We start from the raw sequence: 20,400 nt of genomic DNA on the forward strand, positions 1-20,400 counted from the left end.
TACACCGATCCTGGCCCAACTGACTGCCAAACAGTTTCTGGGCCCAATTAAAAGTTCTGGTTTTTACCTATAAAGCCTTAAAAGGCTCAGCAGCACAATACCTCAAGGACCACCTCTCTCCCTATGAACTGACTCAAGCTGAGGCCCTTCTTTGTGTGCCCCCTCCAAGAGTCCAGAGGGCGACAACATGAGAATGGGCCTTTTGTGTGGTGGCTCCCTGTTTGTGGAATTATTATTATTATTATTATTATTATTATTATTATTATTATTATTATTATTTCATTTCTATACCGGTTTATATTTTTAAGAAAAATCTCTTCTTTAAGGATAGCCTGGAGCCTTCATTACGTATCTTTAGGTGCTGGACAAAAACATTTCTCTATAAACAGGCCTTGGGCTGGTTAAACAATCTATGGCTTTCTAAATGTGTTTGTGGAACTGGAATTATCAGTTTGTTTTGTTATGTATTTTGTATTCTCATTTTGTATTTTTGTGTTGCGAGCAGCCCTGTGATCTTCGAATGAAGGGCTATACACAAAATTAATTAATTTTTATTATTAACAACAACACACTATGGCCAAAAGACTGATGCTGATACACTGGGGAAAAAATGTGTACAACTCCATTTAATCAATGGATTGAATATATGACTACAATTGCAACTTATGAACAGATTGTTTATAAACATAGACTTTTCATGGACAATAATAATGTCCTCTGAAACGGATTTATACAAAATATAGGTTAAAAATAAACATATATGTATTCAGATAATAATGATACCTATTTATTAGGTAAGTATATAAAGGTGAAGGGACCCCTGAACATTAGGTCCAGTCGCAGACAACTCTGGGGTTGCAGTGCTCATTTCGCTTTATTGGCCGAGGGAGCCGGCATACAGCTTTCCGGGTCATGTGGCAAGCATGACTAAGCCGCTTCTGGCGAACCAGAGCAGTGCACGGAAACGCCGTTTACCTTCCCGCTGGAGCAGTACCTATGTATCTACTTGCACTTTGATATGCTTTCCAACTGCTAGGTTGGCAGGAGCAGGGACCGAGCAACGGGAGCTCACCCCATCACGGGGATTCGAACCGCCAACCTTCTGATCGGCAAGCCTTAGACTCTGTGGTTTAACCCACAGTGCCACCCGCGTCCCTAGGTAAGTATATATGGAATTGTAATTATCAACTCTTATAACGATGTAGTATACCTTTTCTTTTTCCCCCTTTTTATTTTTATTCTATGTTGTTCAATTAAACTGTTCTTCAAAAAATCTTGAACTTCACTCAGTCATTTAAACTGTGTGCCAAATCTTTTTGGGCAGCAACTCAAAGGAGTAACCCTGCATCTTAAAAACCGCACTTCAATGTGTCATAGCACATCAATAATGAAAATGACAGAGCAATTAATATGGAAAGGGGTGGTGCCTATTTGTCATTTGAAAACAGCATAGTTAGATCTTTCGCATCAGCTAGAAAGGAAGATATAGGAAGAAAAGCTGTTCTACTTATATCTATAACCTGCTCAGCCACAGCATGCGCTGTAATGCTCTGATGGTTTGCTCCTGAAGGCACACTCTTCCATTGTCTCCTGAGACAGGCAGATGCCAACCTCCTCAGGTGGAAGCAAAGCTCTCAGCTACTGGGATGTTCCACTCATAAGCAGATTCATTATTTTCGTTGTTTTCCCCTTAAGCTGTCAAATGTCTTCACTAATAAACCAAGCAGTTAACAGCTGCATTCCCTACTTACAAGCAAAAAGCTCTGATTAACTCAGTGGCATTCCATTAACAATAATAGGAGGCACTACACATTTTCAACAGATGGAGTAACATTTAGCACTGAATTCTTGTCATTCACCTAACAAAGAACCCCAGGGTTTTAAAGCATTATTGATGTATTCATATTGTCTTTACCCCTTATGTCAAAACATGTACATTTTTTGTCACAAGACCATCTGGTTACTTACACTGAAATGTCAAGATCCAGCATCCAGTCAAAACAGCCAGCATGCACTTCATAGTACTGGGTGTAGAATTCTCAGGGATAACAACATGTGTCACTAAAACAGAAGACAGATTATATGAAGCCCCAGTAATATTAACTACTTATGCCACGTATCATGTAAAAATAAAATATATGTAAGAAGCAAGTCAGATCCCTGTTTAGGAGTCGCCACTGCTATTTCAAGTCCATAGTAAAATGCCATTCAGTGGCAAAAACATCCTCACAGGGAGAGACGCAGGACTTTTCTAGGCTGGCTGCTTTCTGCATCCCATGGGGAGCTGAGCTCTCTGACCTTAGGGAAAAGGTTTTCGGGGTGGGGGCTGCCATACATCAGCAGACCACCACACAGCACCATTTGGAACCTTGCTATTATTTTGAGGCTTTCAACATCTCTCTTCAGAAGCCCATAATTAAGTTATCAGACAAGTTTTTTAATGCAGCAGCACAAAAAATTAGTAATCAATAAATGAGAAACCTAATGATGTATATCCTTCTTCTGAAAGCACACTTCCCATAGAATTGAAACAAAACAAAACTAGAATCCTATTACAGGCATCATTATTCATACTTGGAAAAAATTGTGAATGGGCTAAGCATACTCACCCGGAAGTACTTCCTTCTGAAACACAATTGTTGTATGCAATCATTTATAAGACTATTTAAAATGCATCATATGGGCCAACTGTAAACTACAAGACACAATGCAGACAAATGTCCAACTAATGACATGTTTGCTCCAGGGGGTGGGGGCTGCACTCCCTTCCCAAAAAAGTAGCCCCCACATGCAGCAAGGCTCACGGGAATTTTGAAACTCAAGGGCTTGTAGCAGTAAGGAGATTTCTTTTCATCTGCACAAGCCTTTCTGCTTTTCTGATGGAACCATTTCCCTAGTCCTCTGCCCCCTGCCTAACACACTGTTCTGGGGGTTCTCCTGACCTTCTGGGGTAGATATGGGAAGGTGGGGAGGAGAGGAGAGGGAGGAACTCCCACTGCACTCGTGGAAAGTGTTCTGGCTTCGGGTAGTGCAACCATTTAGTTGAATATGGCCCATAGAAATGACAAAAAAAGGAAAGGACAGGAACCAACTAGACATATGCAAAGAGCTTTTCTGGGTTTACTGTGTAATCCTATGCATGTTTATTCAGAAATAACTCCCAGGAGAGTGTGCATAAGATTGTAGCCCTCATTTGGTAAAGCAAATACAGCTAAAATATGTATCCCCTATTTTTTCAGTTCACAAAATCCAGGTCTAAATAAAAAGCTCTACATAGGCCACGATGCAAGCTTGCCAATTAGGAATAGAAAGTGCACAAGGGGAAGAAATATTCCTTTCAACAGCAGCCCAAACTGTGGGGAGGGGGGAGCTGAAAAGCCCACTACACTTTAGATCCTGTCCATATTTGTCCAGAGATAGGAGGTCTTTTGAGAGATGAGCTTTGGCCTAATGTCTCTCTGCCTATCTTCCTTAATGTACAGAGGGCACTTTCACAGAGACCAGTATGAAAGGGAGGAAATGTCCCCAGAAATTAGAATGTTTGTGGCTGTTTAGGACTCTTTGTTTATTTAACTAAAATTATTAAATTTATATACCGCCCTTCAGACGAGGATCACAGGGAAATTTAAAGTATTAAAAACAAAATTATTATTATTATTATTATTATTATTATTATTATTATTATTATTATTTAGTATTATTTGTACCCCGCCCATCTGGCTAGGTCCCCCAAGCCACTCTGGGCGGCTTCCAACAAATATTAAAACACATTAAAATGTCACACATTAAAAACTTCCCTAAACAGGGCTGCCTTCAGGTATTTTCTAAATGTCAGGTAGTTGTTTATCTTTGACATCTGATAGGAGGGCGTTCCACAAGGCGGGTGCCACTACCGAGAAGGCCCTCTGCCTGGTTCCCTATAGCTTTGCTTCTTGCAGTGAGGGAACCGCCAGAAGGCCCTCGGCGCTGGATCTCAGTGTCTGGGCTGAACAATGGGAGTGGAGACGCTCCTTCAGGTATACAGGACTTCAGGTATATTATATTATATAATAGCAAATAAAACACTACCCCCATTTGTTAATTAATTAATTGTTAATACTTTAATTAACATTTTGAAAGCGAGGTTCTTAAGTCCTTGCACAAACTAAATTTAAATAATAAGGGCAGAGACGGTCATAAAACTTACCTGTGCTGTTAAATGCCGTACATATTCTAGCTTTCAGAACCTTTGCCAGTTTGCACAACAATTGCTGCTGGACTGGATTAAGACCACTTCCAAGGAGAACAACAGGTCCTTCTCTGGGCTGATTTAGGCTTAATTGCTTTGCAAGGACAAAAAGGGGAAAGCGTCAAGTCCTACATAAAGCCAGAATCTTTTCCTTTTGAAGGAGCAACTAATCTCTACTTGACATTTCTATTAAATAAGAAATAACTATTTTGACATGAACACAATTCACGGGAGCACTGCAGGACGTAAATAGACGGAAAAACTAATATTGATGAAATTTAACAAAGCAGCACTAAAGGGACAACAAGGGTCTCATGGCAGTTTCCAGTCATTTAAGTTGTACATAGCTGGCCTTCTGAACCTAGCAACAATTTTAATAGGAAGATATGTGAAAATGTCTTGGTGAAATTCAATGGTGTCTGTGAGTGAGCAGAACAGATTTCTGCTTGTGTTCTTCCTCCTACTGCTTCTCCACACACACCAAAACCTACTCTGGAGGATTGGGGGACCCAGAGTAGATTTTGGGAAGAGCAGTGGGCTGCAGGGAAGAGGAAAGGAAGGAGACATCCCATTGCATGAGCTGAAGTCTGTCACATGACGCTGGATTTCATTGCCTGTGAAAATCAGCATAAAATTATGAGACAAAATACACCCATACCAGAAGGCAGAAGTGTAAGCCAGGGACAGCCAACTGCTGGTCCCCAATGCAATTTTACCTAGTCCCCGGTAATTGAATCAAGATACACTATTATTAATTACATTTACAGTATACACTGCCCTTCAACCAAAGATCGCAGGGCAGTTTACAGTATAAAAATTCAAAATACATCACAAAACAACAACTAATTATAATAACAACAAACAATAACAACCACCACCACCACCACAGACACATTTTACAGGCCATAGATTGTTCAGCCAGACAAAGGCCTGAATGAAGAGGAATGTTTTTGCCTGGTGCCTATATAGATGTAGCTAAGAGTTTGCATGCCATTTTAATGGTAAGAAAAAGAAAATAGTTTTGCAAGATATAAGAAAGGGAGCTATTGAGTGCTGCCTTCTTCTTCATTTCACATGTACTGTATATGTAAATGCAAGTAATTGTGTACAATGTTATGCCTGAGCTCTTGTAATACACTGTAGCTGGGATACCCTTGCTGCTACGTGTTATCACCTTTTTTATGGCTCCAGATCAGTCATGAAGGCTTGTGTTTGTGTGGCCTTTATTGTTAAAAGTTGCCTTGAGTGCTTCAATTTCTGCATTATGCACAATCAATAAAGCTAAGTTTAAAACATAATTCCAAAGTTCAGTTTAAAGGGTGTTTTTTTTTTAAAGCAAGTTTTAATACTTACTTCTGGACACTGAGTAGTAGTAGAAGGGTCATTCTTTGCTGGGAGCATCAGAAGCGATTTCATATTTTCTGTTTCAGCATAATCCACAGGTTTGTGACCAAATATATTACTAATAAAACAAGGACAGATGGATTTCAAGTAAATAAGGGTTGTGACTGAACTCTTAACTATCTGGAAACTGTTGCACTATATATTTTCTGCCTTCTTAATATGCAGTTTACAGCAAAATTGAATGAAAACCCAATTAAAGCACTAAATTTAGGACAGATGGATTTAGCATAACAAGTGACTGCATTCACCATAAAAAGCAGGTGGTAAACAAGCTTGAAACTTTGTAATTCAGTCAGTCCTTGCCAAGGATCTACTGTTTGCACACTCATCATACACTGATTGGAACTTTTGATATGGTGGGAATTCAAGCTTTAAAAATACAGAAAATGTATTCACTTGATCAGAAAAAGGAAATCCATTTTCTAGAACACTTGCCCAAGAGTTTTAAGTGGCTTTCATTCCCAAGTGGTCCTGGGCTGCGTCTCGTTTTCTTTTCTAACTGAGCTTACACGGAGGCATGCGGCTCTAAATGAAAACCATCACCCAAAGATCCACGCTGCCATCTGCTCCAGCTCAGCCACCAACTTGTTTGCTCTTCTAGCATACGTAGCAGCCCATGAACTCTGCTGCTGCTTAACAATTTTACTTAGGACTTGGCTCACATCTCATTTCACAGTGCTGCCAGCCTGCAGTGACATCAGTAAGACGGGAGCAGGTTATATTATAATTGCGTCTGATGAAAACAGCAATGCTTAAAATCCTTTTCACTCTTGGGAGTTTCAAACCACCAAGGACTGCCGTGTTGCCTCTATTTCAGTATAAATCACCAGCACAGTCATTTGGCCTCACTTTAATTTAGGGGCTATATTTAACATCAACTGCTATAATAGACTTCAGATGACATACCCAGAAGAGAAAGCAAATATTAGTTTACATATAAAAGCATTGGCTTAACGCCACAACAGATGGCATGATGCTACTATCTATGAAGTGCTTTGACATATTCCTATAGCATCCTAGTAGTAGAAAGGAGGTGGCGGGAGGGAGGGGGGAGGGGGAGGGAGACAGAAAGAGAGAGAGAGAGAAGCATAAGCTCTCTTTCAGTTGTGTTAGGGGTGGCTAACTCTCAAGAGGCTGCAATCTACTTTCAGAATTAAAAACTGGCAGTGATCTATCTACCCTCGTTTTCAGGGGGTTCAGCTCAAAGTTGTTGAGCTATTTTAGGGAGGAGAAAAGCCCCTTTTTAGGGGTTTTAAAAAAAGCTTTTTGGGGGGACTTCCTTTTTTGGGTGGGTTAAAGGCAAGGGACAAAGGGGTAAGGTCACTCACAAAAAGATCGCTATGGATGAAAACAGCAGCACAGATAAAGCTCAGTCTTCCCTTCCAGAGATCAAACAACAGTGGAGAGCGGGCTGAGCGGGCAAGGCAGGAGTCAATTTTAGGGACACTAAGGAAAGGGAGCATAATCAACCTGTTGGACTTAGTGAAGGGAGAGACCACAGCTCAGAAGGGTTTAATCCCTAACATCTCCTGTTAATGGTCTCTCGTAGAGCAGCTGGAGGAGGGGCATGAAGCTTCAGAGCAGCTCCCACTGAGGACAGATTACACAAGGCCAAAAGGATCAATTCTGTGATTCTATATATTTATATTTATTTAAGTATAATATGCAATGTTGATCATACTCAGAGCAGACCTGTTTAAATCAATGGATTGAAGTCTGCTTCGACTTGGACATCATTCTAAAACATTTATTATCAACAACTGTGTCCTGTAAGACTACAGAATTGATGCAGACTCAGTGATCTGTGTAAGATGAAAAGGACACAAGGCCAACAAGGAAGATTACATTGCCTAGATGGTAGTAATTGTTAGCTTTTTTCAAACGTAGAAAGGGAATGTGTATTCAGTAAAGAATGAGGTGTTCAATTCACCCCTCAGTTTAACAATTAAGGGTAATTTTATGTAATTACATGAGGAATTAGGCACAAACTGAACTTACTTATGTGAAATATCTTGTATATATTTCCTAATAAAAACCTAGCATTGGCCGCTGCTAGAGGTAGCCCCTTAAGCTAGGAGAATCTCTGGTGTTCAATTTTTGTATTGCAGTTCAGAGCTGCATTTTAAAAATAGCATTATGACTGAGACTGCCGTGGAAGGCATGTACTGCCTATGACTGAAGGTAAAATATGAATATTATTAACTAGTAGCAACTTTAAGAACTATAAATAAAACATTTGTTGGACAAGTTCATTGATTTTGTTATGTCAGAAAGAACCCAACCAGCCACCCCTGCTTTGAAGCACAGCAATTTATAGGTAGGGATCTATGAATGATCATTCGGATGACAAAATGATCTCACAACACTAAGGTTAGGGGCAGAATGAACAGAGCTGAACCGGGTCTCCATCTTATTTTCCATTTTCCATGGGATTTCAATGGCTGGATTTAAATGGACTCAAACCACATGTGAACCACTTTGCAGAAAATACTTTCCCATTCCACACAGTAGTAACTCAGTAGCAGCTATGCCACAAGCAGATAAAAGTCCATGGCCATAAGGGGATAGAAACTATGGCCAAATGATACATGGAATCACAAGGTACAGTCAAGTGAAAAAGACAAGTAAGGATTGTCAAAAAGTTTCCAAGCAAAGGAAAGAGGTTCCTTCTTCTGATTTGTTGTTAAAAGCACTATCTGGTCCTAAACAAATGCTCCCAACAGCTCGACTGTGTTCAAATTCAAACTTGCATTGGATGGAACCCATTATTCTATGCAGAAAAAAGGGAACAAGACGGCTTTTACCAATGTTAAACCTATTGTGCATGGGGAAAAACTGGCAAGAGAGTCCATCTGAGTGAAAGCCTTTATGAGCAACTGAAATTGCAAATGCAGAGAGCTAATTTTTCACGTCACTTGGCTGGCTGTGAAGCAAGACAGACAGGAAATTCAAGGGAGCAAACACATAAAAAAAATCCAGTTATAAAATATGAATTAGCTATGTGCAGGAGATTAACTTTTAAAAAATTAACTAGGCCAACAGGGCAATTAATAGGTCCACTGGTCCATATAATATTTTCTATTTGTAGCTTCCCATCTCTGCTAAATGGAGAAAAGGTTAAAAAACTAGGAAAGCAGTTACTAAAACTTGACAATTTCCAGAGAAACATACATTATCTGCCTTCTGGCGTTTTCTTACAAAATAAGATTTATTTATTTTTTGGTGTGTGGGGGGGGATTTGTCTTTGCCCTCTTCATTTAACTTCCTGAACAGACATTTTGGTTTTCCTCATGGAAAACAAGATGCACTTGCTTAAAGCCTATATAAGCATGCAATTTATTATATTGGTTGGGATCCAAAGAGCTACTTTAGGTATATCAAAGAGTTTAGACATGCCCAGCACACTTTTTTAATTATTTTACTTTGAACAAATCACAATCTGCTTCCCTCGGTTTCAGGCTAATGGCAATGAAGGCTGCTGTTCCAAGGGGTGCAAGCTGAAAGTGGTCTTTACTCAGAGAACTTGTTTCTTACTTCTCAGCATACATACTTTCTATGTCACTACTGTAATGTTGCAATTCCTATAATTTGGGTTTAAATTATTTTAAGACCCAAAATTGTGTTTCAAATACATATCTATGTGCACGCATAAACACACCCACACACCCACAAACACACAGCCCTCTATCAGTAAATCCCAAACCAATAAATACATGCTAACTCAGTGTTTTTCAACCACTGTTCCGCGGCACACTAGTGTGCCGCGAGATGTTGCCTGGTGTGCCGTGGGAAAAACGTCCCGGCCGTTGTTGTTGCCTTCCTTTTAGCCAATCAGGGTCAGCCCGCGCGTTTGTACAGAGAGCCGAAAAGAGACGCCCGCCTTGCCCCAGCAGCGCCGAGGCTACACTGCACTGCATTGCACGGCCCTGGACGCGGCCCCCGGGCCGGCCGCCTCAAAAGCGCCTCTCTCCCTCCTTCGCCCTCCCGCCGGCCAATCGCCAGCGCCCTCCGGCCTGCCGGAGTTCCCCGCCTCCTCGGCTGTCGGCGTGGCCCTGAAGGGGTCCTGCGCGCTGCGCGCTGCGCGCCCCTTGTCACGAGTGGGGTTCCGAGGCCAATGTAGGTGCGCGCATCTTAGAAGTGGGAGGGGGTGGAAAGAGCGGGCCGGAGATGAGGAGGAGGGAGCCGGCGGTGGGCGTGGGTGGGGGCTTGGAAATGGCGCACGCGAGGTGGAGGCGGGGGGGGGTGGAGATAGAGAGAGGATTCAGTACCAAATCGGATGCAAAACCGCATCTATAACCTCTCAAGGGAAACGTTTCCCAAAGAGTAGTCATCTCCAACCTACATAAATTAAGAATTCTTTTGCTGTTTGGAGGAAATAACAAGCCTGGCTCCTTTCAGCTGGGTGAGAGCACTTTGCTAATAAATGATGAATAATTAGGATGTGTAGGTTTCCTTTTGCATTTATTTTGCACTTGCTCTTTGAACTTCCCAAAGCACAAGATCATCACAAAAAAGGGAAACACCACATTGGCTGGGCTCTCAAGTGTGGCATGGCAGTTAATTATATCATGTCAGGATGTCTCAGGAGCTTCTCCACTCATATCTTTGTCACAAAAAGTCACTCAGGTACAAGACTAGAGTCCCTCAGACCTTACTTGGGGCTGGACTATATTTTGAAAAAAATATGAACAAATTCCTATGTCCCACAAATAACCCAGAGATGCATTTTAAATAAAAGGACAGGTTCCAATTCTGTAAAAACACGCTGATTCCTGGACCATCCGCGGGCAGCATTTAGAAGATGATTGGGCCACATCCGACCCCCGGGTCTAAGTTTGGGGACCCCTGCTCTTAAGTCCAAGAATTATAAAATACTTTCTTTGTGTTTATTTGATTCCCATTCAAGAGAATTACTTTATATATAGTCAATATAGGCACAGAGTTAAATTTTTTAACATTTTCTAATGGTGGTGTGCCTCGTGATTTTTTTCATGAAACAAGTGTGCCTTTGCCCCAAAAAGGTTGAAAAACACTGTGCTAACTTCTAAAGCTCTTAGAGCCAGTTTCAGAAGTAGTGCAGGTGACTTCAGCTATTTGGGAGACTAGCCACTACGCATGCTAGTTTAATATTTTTATATAATTATACCATTTAAATGTATGTATTTTAGTATTTTACACCGTTTTAACTCGACAATTAATAGTATACTTAATGTGGCGCTGTGGGTTAAACCACAGAGCCTAGGGCTTGCTGATCAGAGGGTCGGCGGTTCGAATCCCCTGCAAATGCACGGAGCCTGATGACAGCACAGGTGGGCTGAAGCAGCATATTGTACCTCAGCAGGGACAGGTAAGAAGCAATATTAAGGTGTTAGATTCGAATCCCCGCAACGGGGTGAGTTCCCATTGCTCGGTCCCTGCTCCTGCCCACCTAGCAGTTCAAAAGCATGTCAAAGTGCAAGTGTCGCAAGATTGGAAAAAATTTAAGGACTATCTAGTTAAATCTGAAAAACTAAATATTTGAGCAGAATTAAGCAAAAGATCGGCTTTAGCAAGCCAATGTTAGACAAAACTGTTTAGAAGAAATTTTTTGTGAAAGATTTAATTGTTAAAGAATATTTTAAGAAATTGTGTTCAAGTTAGGATTTATATTGAACTAAGTGAATTTAAGAGTATTAAGAAATTCGATAAATGTTAACGGAAAAAGATATAAAGTTACCTATAACGTATATATGATTTTGAAGGCAGGGGAGGGAACAGGGGAAGTCCCCTAGCAGAGAAGTTAGAAACAAGAAAAGTACAAAGATAAGTGTTTGTTAAGGTTTGTATATGTTTTTTCTTTATGCTTTTTGATATTGTTATTGTTTTTGTTGTGTTCATATATTGTGTTTTTATTGTGTTTATGTTTATGCTGTGTTTTTTCTTTGTCTTATTGGAAAATAATAAAAAACCTTTAAAAAAAAAAGCATGTCAAAGTGCAAGTAAATAAATAGGTACAGCTCCAGCGGAAAGGTAAACAGCATTTCCGTGCGCTGCTCTGGTTCGCCAGAAGCGGCTTAGTCATGCTGGCCACATGACCTGGAAGCTGTACACTGGCTCCCTCGGCCAGTAACTTGAGATGAGCACCATAACCCCAGAGTCGGACACGACTGGACATAATGGTCAGGGATCCCTTTACCTTTTTAATGTATTATATTGTGTTTTATGTACTCAGTTTTTCCCCTATCTTCTCTACTAGTTATTGGCCGAAATAAAAATATATATGCTTTTTATCACTTACATGTGGCATTTAGAAGGCATTGCCAAACAGTTATTTCCTGACCACTAATAAGAAATGAGGTGGGGAGGGGTTTTCAAATGCAGACTGGTAATTGATGCCAAGAGGTGACCACGAAGAGAAGTCACTTCAAAACCTGCATTTGAAACATTTCTCGGCCGCAGTGTTCACCACAATCGGAAATAAGGAAGCATACAGAAGTACTAACAATTCATATAAACACACTAGAAAAGCATAAACACATTTTTAGAAGGCACCCGAGGGCCCGATATTCTTAAAATAGCTAGATTGCTATTTGATGTCAGGGAAGAGTTAGAATAGAGTTAGAAGAGCTCAGAAGGTATCAGAACTTAATGACTCTGTGGAGTGATAGTTGAAGTTAAGGACTATTTATTAATACTGTGTGTGAATTCTTAATAAAAATTATAAAAGACCAAGAGACGTTTGTGTGGTAATGTGAAGAGGAATCGACCAGCCTTGACATTTGAAGAGCCTGGCTCTCGTGGTGCAGGCACCTGCAAATGCACGGAGCCTGATGACAGCACAGGTGGGCTGAAGCAGCATATTGTACCTCAGCAGGGACAGGTAAGAAGCAATATTAAGGTGTTACCCGACATTTGGGGCTTTCTAAGTTAAAGGAAGACAAAGGAAACAAGAGCCACCCCATCAGATTTTTCATCTCCCTTTGAAGAGAGGGAGTTTGCTTTCCCTCCTCGTCTCTCCCCATACCTTTTCTTTCTGTGTTATGTCTTTCAGATTGCAGGTCTGAGGAGGGCAGGGCCTGTCTTATTTCTGACCTCTGTCAGTCACTCCAGGAGCCTTTTTTCCTCCAGGTAAAGAGTGGGATAAAAATGCTCTAAGCAAAACTAATAATATGACATAAAGGTCACTGGGAAGCTTCCAGCAAGTCAACTTCCTGTCAGGTTTTTCTTCCCTGAAGGGTTAAGCCTGTGACTTGGCTATACACTTTCAGACTACAGCCGAGTGTCCACATGATGAGATGTCCCTCCATACAAATTCCCACCACACAGAAAATGAGGGAAGGAATTCAGCTTGCCAGATGGAACAATCCCCTCTCACCTTCCCCTGTGTACTGTTCTGGGGTTCTCTTGGCACACACCCCTGAACAAATTTCAGGTGTCATGGGAGGAGAAGAGCCCTGTTGTGTTAGTGGAAGTCCTTGCACTCGCTGCTACTAGGATTTGTTAGTTGAATCCCCCCCACAATGTCTGGGCCACATAAGGGTCTGGTGACTTCTGTTCCAGTGTATCTGAAGAAGTATGCATGCACACGAAAGCTTATACCCAGAACAAACTTAGTTGGTCTCTAAGATGCTACTGGACAATTTTTTAATTTCTTTTGACTGTGTCAGACCAACACAGCTACCTACCTGAATCTGGGGTGGGGATGACGGCACTGTTCTAGCCTAGTTTCCCCCCTTGTTTACTATGTATAGGATTTTTTTTTAATTACATGGGAAAACATTCTACCTGCAGGATGAAGCAGTGCACTTCAGACATGTTTACCACGTCAGAATAAAGGTGGTTAGGTTCCCCAAGATTCCTGAACACCAGGATCTAATGGTATACCTCCATTCATTCATTTGAAAATATAGAGATAAATCAATTTCTCCTGTACTCACACTACATTTCGAGAAGCTCCATGCAGAAGCAATAGTTCAACAATACTTGTATGTCCATTCTTGACAGCATCGTGAAGCGGCAAATCATTTTGATACCCAGCCGCATTCAGGAGTGCCCCATGTTGTAGCAACAGCTCCACGACCTCCTTATGTCCATGATTACAAGCTTCATGCTAAATGTTGAATTGGATAAGAGCAAAACACAGAAGAAAGCATTAAGAACCTGTATTATTAAAAAGTGAGTCTTGATCTCCATGACAATGCATGAGAATTGCTCAAAGGATTTTTTTTTTAAAAAAATCACTACATTTATTCTCAAAGAAGCTTACAATAATTAAAGGCCATCGATTTTAGGAATCTTTGTTACATAAATGATGGGAAAGGTATGTGAATGAGCTCAGTCTGGCAGTAAAAATGAAGTCATTTTAATACAACATCCATCATAAATGGATTTTTACAGCTAGCAATGATGAACACAGACTACTTCTAAACTCAATTTCCCTTGAGTTTGAAAATGCAATACAAAAGTATATCAGCTGTCACAGACATTGGCCTCATTTGGATGTTAATGATAAACCATGGCTTCTTGTTATGAGAAATGAGCTGCAGTGACCTTCAGACTCGCCTGTTCTCTACTTCCTTCTTCCTCTGGCATGGCTAGGAGGAGGAGGCATGGAAGCTTTCCCTTCCACAGTTAAGTGTTACATCTGAATCAAGACAAACTGAAGCTAGTCTTAATTATGATTAGGTTAAATTAGCCAACCTCAGACCCATGAGACCAGATTGTTTTAACTAGCCGCAGTTACAATTAATGACAACTTAATGTTAAACTGTGGTTAACTGACATTGGAAATTAAAAGCATATGAACTTCTAAGTGGGGAGCACAGAAATCCAACGGCTCACGTACATAATAAACCACTGGATATAATCATGTCCAAACTGGCCTATTCCCTGTCCTTGATGATTGAGTGTATTTATGGCAACCAGCCATATCTGCAAGAATTCTGACAATCTCCTTTTACAATTGTTTCCAGTACAAGGAAAATCTGAAAACATAACAACAACATGTGTTGTTAACAAAAACCATCATTGCATCCTTTGTAGATACTGTACTCAACACTGTGTTTCCTAGGACCAAGTACTTCTTACTTAAGCTCTCCCTTTGATGCCAAAATAATGCCTTTCAGCTGAGTAAGTAAGTAAAACTTTAATACGGTCAAAGACCAGCAGAAAAATAATACAATTCAGTTCGTAAGTTAGATTTCTCTATCTTGTAGTAATATTGGATATTACAGTTTTAAAATTGGCTATTAAAAACATGGCTATTAAAAGCTGAGTCTCTGTCGCCTCTCCATCTGCTATAGGTTAACTGAGATCATTATCTTTGGTGGTTGCTTTCATCATGGCATGTCTTATTCTTGTCACCAAGTAGCAATATTTAGCTACCACCTTAGTAGTCTCTATATCTGTGTCAGCTAACAGATAGTTGATGTAAGCTTCTCCTGATTGACCGGGTTGATGCCTTTCAGCTATTGCTGGCTTACAATTCTCATCATAACTGACCATTAGTTAGGGCAGTGTTTTTCAACCACTGTTCCGCGGCACACTAGTGTGCCACGAGATGTTGCCTGGTGTGCCGTGGGAAAAATTGAAAAATTCAAGAGAATTACTTTATATATAGTCAATATAGGCACAGAGTTAAAATTTTTAACATTTTCTAATGGTGGTGTGCCTCGTAATTTTTTTCATGAAACAAGTGTGCCTTTGCCCAAAAAAGGTTGAAAAACACTGAGTTAGGGTAGTGCAGCTGACGGGAGTACCAGATGGGCTACCCATGACTCAAAGTTCTAGAAGGCTGGACTACTGTAATCTCTTACACCAAACACAACAAAGAATACTGTAGTAGGAAGCAGGTGTTTATAAAGCCTTTAGCGTGACATGACCCTTTGTAAACTAGAGCTCACTAGCCCTCTTCGTCAATCTCATGAAGTGGGCCATAGTCTGGGAAAGCTTATGGAACAACAAATTGCAGAGCAGGGAATCTCTGTATGCTAGTTTTGAAGGGGAACTGATGTGTATCCAACACACACAAGGCCTCACATGAATGTCTTCATCTCGTGTGGGTCCCCTATCCATCCAAAGCGTCTGGCCACACCAGAGATTGGTATACCCATTGGACTCTGGCTGTGAACTATGGGAACCATGCTATTCTAAAACCAATGTGCCTGTTGTGCCTCATATCCCAAACTGCTGGTTTACTGGAGTACTGAATTAAAATCCAGCAAAGCTTCAGCATGATATTTTCCTGGGAAATCATACCAGCCAAGGCATTGTCATTTGAAAGGTGACGGCAAAGCCACTTTTTCCATTTGAAGTGCAACAGAGAGTGAGAGAAGAAAAGTGGTGCAGAATGAAAAAGAATGGACATGTTTAGAAAACTTGATATTTACCAGCGGAGTCCATCCAGCATAGTCTTTAACATTGGGATCTGCTCCACTTTTCAGTAAGTGCTTAACAGCAGAAAGATCACCCTAGAGGAGAGGAGGGAGGGAACCATTTAATTTCTCAAGGAAATGCAACACAAAAAAGCACCAGTCAGGAAGGGGGGGGGGGAATCCAGCCCCCCAAAATCAGTTAATATGAAAAGTTGATAATTACAGTACGTATAACTCCTTGTGGCTGCATTTGTAAACTGTTACAATATCTTCTTTTTTTGTACCTCTTAGTATTAACATTTCCCCTTTATACTCAGGGGAAAGTGTCTTTATTTGCACAAACCATTTGCTGGTGAAAGGAGGCACGCTTTCAGGTTACAAAGAACACTGCAACCAAGACTAGAAAGAGCCAGATCTCCACTGTTTAGAAAGGAAAGATGGGTACCTTTAAAGCCCTATGCGGTTTTGACCTTTAAAGCCCTATGCGGTTTAGGACCCTCGTATTTAAGGGACCGCCTCTCCTGGTATGTCCCATGTAGGACCTTAAGGTCCTCAAATAATAATCTTTTGGAGGTCCCGAGCAACAAAGACATTAGGTTGGTCTCAACTAGGGCCAGGGCCTTCTCAATATTGGCCCCGACTTGGTGGAACAGCCTATCACAAGAGACCAGGGCCCTGCGGGATTTGGCATCTTTCCGCAGGGCCTGCAAGACGGAGCTGTTCCACCTGGCCTTTGGGTTGGTTTCTGTTTAATATTTATGCTTCATCTTTTATTGGTGGGATATTTTGAAATTGAGACCTGCAGTTTTAATTGAATTTTTAAATTTGTATTTTAATCTGTTATTTTAAATTGATCGTTTTTATGTTTCTTGCTGTGATTTTAATTGATGTTAGCCGCCCTGAGCCTGGTTCTCTGGCTGGGAAGGGCGGGGTATAAATAAAATTATTATTATTATTATTATTATTATTATTATTATTATTATTATTATTATTATTACCTGGGCTCACTATAGAACAAGGTGGCAAACCTTTCTCTGCAAGGGCTGAATTACATTGAGGGTGATCTGCCAGGTGCTGCATGCAAGTAGGCATCTTGTTCTGCAACCGGCCCCCTCTTTCTGCCACCCCTTTAGCTCCTAGTGGACAGATTCCTTTTGGTACAAGTTTGAACTGTTTACCTGCGGAGAAGGCTTTTGAAATCAGTCCAAGAGCCACATATGAATGGGCTGCTGGTGGTTCCCTCCGCTGTAAAACAGGGTTAGCAAAACTGCAGCACAAGCATAATGTGTGGGAACGCCGACTGTGATGCTGCATGCCTGAATGGCCCCACACACCTGGCCTATATAATTTCCAGTGTGCACTCCTGCCTGAGACTCCTGAAAGCAAAGCCCCCAAAGGCACTGGGGAGAAGGACTGCTTATGTATCACAGGTCTCACTGGAGTGGCACCATCCCACACTTCCAAGCTTATGGTTCACTTGCCCAAAAAGATTGGCACCTGCAATTCTCACCCTTGCCCCACACTTGGGAATGGAAACTCACATGAAGTGAAGCTTATTTGAATGAGAGGGATCTTATTTTTTTATAATAAAAAAATGAACAAAATCATTAACTGGGAAGAACAGTCTACATTTTTATTGATTGGGTTCCAAGTTAGGCATGTATTGCTCATTTTGCCAAACTGATGCCCCCCCCCTAATGTTTCGGACTACCCACCTCAACCGATGGGTTGAATCAACATTCATTCACACTGTACAAATCACCCTAATGTCACTTCTGGCAGTTCCAATAATTCAGAACTCTAACTGGGCAAGTTAGCATAGATGTATTCTTCACCAAGTAAAAATCAACTGTCATTTCACTGTTTGTCATAAAATTAAGTGTCTTTCATCACAGTATCCCGCCCCCCAAACCAATAAAACCCTACCCAATCCAGAATACTCACAGAAGTGTTTGCGCACATTATGCAATGAGCCAGATTGCACGATTAAAAATATAGGCAGAGGAAACAAGATAGTTTCTGCTTAATATTTCAGAGACTATCCACAGTGAGATGGCAGCACTGCTTATCTTACTGGCAGTTACTTTAACCAAATAATTTCATTTCCATCCTACGATAATGGAACAAAATATTCTCATGATAAACTGAAGCATGGAGTGGGGAACCAAAAAAAGCAGGATAACCGTTGAATTTCCAAGTAATGACTATGCTTGTTACCTTTTGCATTCTGCTGCAGAAGGCACCTAGCCTCTCTCTCAATGACTTCTACATATAACCTACGATAGCAAAAATTAGGTAGCACCTGCGCCAATCAATCAAATCAGTGTAAACAAAGATGGCATCTATGTTTAATTTTTAAAAATAGTGGTGGTAATTGGTTCAGGTTTAAAATGTCCCTCAGGCATGAACTCCCATTAACCTTCTTCTTCCTCCCTTTTTCCTTTTGTATCACGTTTGCTAAACTGTAAGCCTGTTTTATCTTTTAATGTCTGTACAGCACGTAGAAAAGCTTGGGCATTTTATGAGCAAATAAAAATAAGAGCAGCAGTAACTTACCATACATGATTATTATACATATTACTCCAACAAATTGGTTGGGAATTGTCTTTTCATCGTCTGGGTTGATTTTATTTTGTGTTTTGGCCTTGTCACCTTTTGTTATGTTTGTTTGTTGATTTTAAACTGTTTATGTTGTGTGGATTTATTTTATTTAAAAAAACCTTCAAACTGTTGTCTACTGCTCTTTCCCCTTTGGTGAAGGGCAGTTAAAAGTATTATCATACAGTGCTTTTTTTCCTGGGAGGACGCAGGGGTACACATACCTCTAAACATTTTATGAATCTTTGTACTTTTGTCCATTTACTGTATTTATTTTTCCCGGTTTGAACTATAAAATGGTGATTTTCTTGAGTCAAAATGAGAGTACCCCTAAACATTTTTTAAGAAAAAAAGCACTGTACACACACATATTCAAATACTATAAATGTGATGGGATATGAATGTAGTAATAAAGCAAAACAACAACAAACAACAACAACCCAAAACTGATGGGGAAAGTCCAGGGGAGATCCTGGATGGGTCAGGAGGCTGTATAGAAATATACTGTTTGCATGACCTGTTTTCTGCTCCTGTAGATGCTGGATACAAGCCCACAGCAAGATAAGCTTTGGGTGGGGGAAGAAAAGCTGCAATGGGTAAGGGGCTGAGGCTTTGATGGGGTGGGGTGCGGAATGAGGTAGTTGAAATATTTGGCCCCCTTCACACTCTTGATTACAGCAGAGGCTATATTTAGAAGTGGATCAGGGCACCTTTGGTGCATCTTGTATTAAGATTCAGAATTGGTTTAACTATCTAGAACACATTTTAAAATGATGCATGTGTCTACAGCAAGAGGAGATCTCATCCTTAGTTTCAATGCTCATCCTCATTAGCAGCTGCAGGGATGACACTTGAATCTTAGTTGATTAAAAAAAACATCCCAGAAAGCTGTTAACCTACCCTCAAATGAAAGTAAATATTGGTGAGTGAAGTGCATAAAATTATGGGACACAAACATCAGTAACTGGGAGCGAGAGTGCTATGTTACATTTATGGGCCTTCTGCTCCTTTTATAGATACATTAAGCTGCCTGTTAGATGTTGCTTTGATTCAAAAAGGCTGAAATTGTAACTGAGAATCTTGGTTTGTCACATCGCAGCCTAAAAATGACAACAGCCACTTAAATGGTACTCAACCCTTAAATACATCACTATTGCAACAAGATATTCAAGTCCTCTCTCTTTGCACATTATGAAGAAGCAGATAAAAACAAGCACAAGTGACTAAAATATTCAGTTTTCATTGCTTCTCATAACTTTTGTGAATTGACTCAGAAGATAGTTAAGGGTGTTATTTTCTCAGTATTTATAGAATAAATTTGGCATGTATACCACAATGAACCTTTTTTTTTAAAGGTGCAAGCACACAGTCAGAGTTCATAGCAAAGTGGGGACACCATAAATATTTTATTGGAGCATGAGTTTTCTAGGTCTACAGTGTATGTGTTTGTTTCTTAACACCACAATGTGGTTTGTTTTATGACCAGAGGGGACTGCATGCACATGAGTACCTAAAAATGCTGCAGTGCCTATCTGTAAAAATGCCTCTTTCTAAACATGTAAATGAACAGATGCAGAAAAAATGGTGTTTGTAATAAATGCCTTAAAAATGTGTCAGTGTACATGCTTTTTGTTATTTGTTTTCTTAACTATGACACAGATGTCGATTATGTACGCTGTCCCATAAACATACTTCTACTAGCAAATTAAAAATGTGGACCACGGAATGATGGAGTTGTAAAATGTGCTATCTGTCAAGGGAGGGGAGGACAGTCACATTGGTTTGGCAGGTGGAGAAAGGTACATCATGGACACGTCA

The 20,400-nt window shown here is 40.5% G+C and overlaps 1 protein-coding gene across 1 annotated transcript in view; it reads right to left on the reverse strand.

The window, feature by feature from the left end:
- Positions 1-20,400, reverse strand: part of BARD1 (BRCA1 associated RING domain 1) — a 57,242-nt gene that overhangs the window by 7,782 nt on the left and 29,060 nt on the right. The window contains exons 5-9 of the mRNA XM_033171032.1: positions 16,000-16,080; positions 13,549-13,721; positions 5,582-5,690; positions 4,187-4,322; positions 1,969-2,061 (exon numbers count right to left, since the gene is read on the reverse strand). Of these exons, the coding sequence (XP_033026923.1) occupies positions 1,969-2,061; positions 4,187-4,322; positions 5,582-5,690; positions 13,549-13,721; positions 16,000-16,080 (592 nt within the window). The remainder of the gene's footprint in view (positions 1-1,968; positions 2,062-4,186; positions 4,323-5,581; positions 5,691-13,548; positions 13,722-15,999; positions 16,081-20,400) is intronic.

The sequence above is a fragment of the Lacerta agilis genome, chromosome 1 (genome assembly GCF_009819535.1).
Source record: "Lacerta agilis isolate rLacAgi1 chromosome 1, rLacAgi1.pri, whole genome shotgun sequence".
Taxonomy (NCBI): domain Eukaryota; kingdom Metazoa; phylum Chordata; class Lepidosauria; order Squamata; family Lacertidae; genus Lacerta; species Lacerta agilis.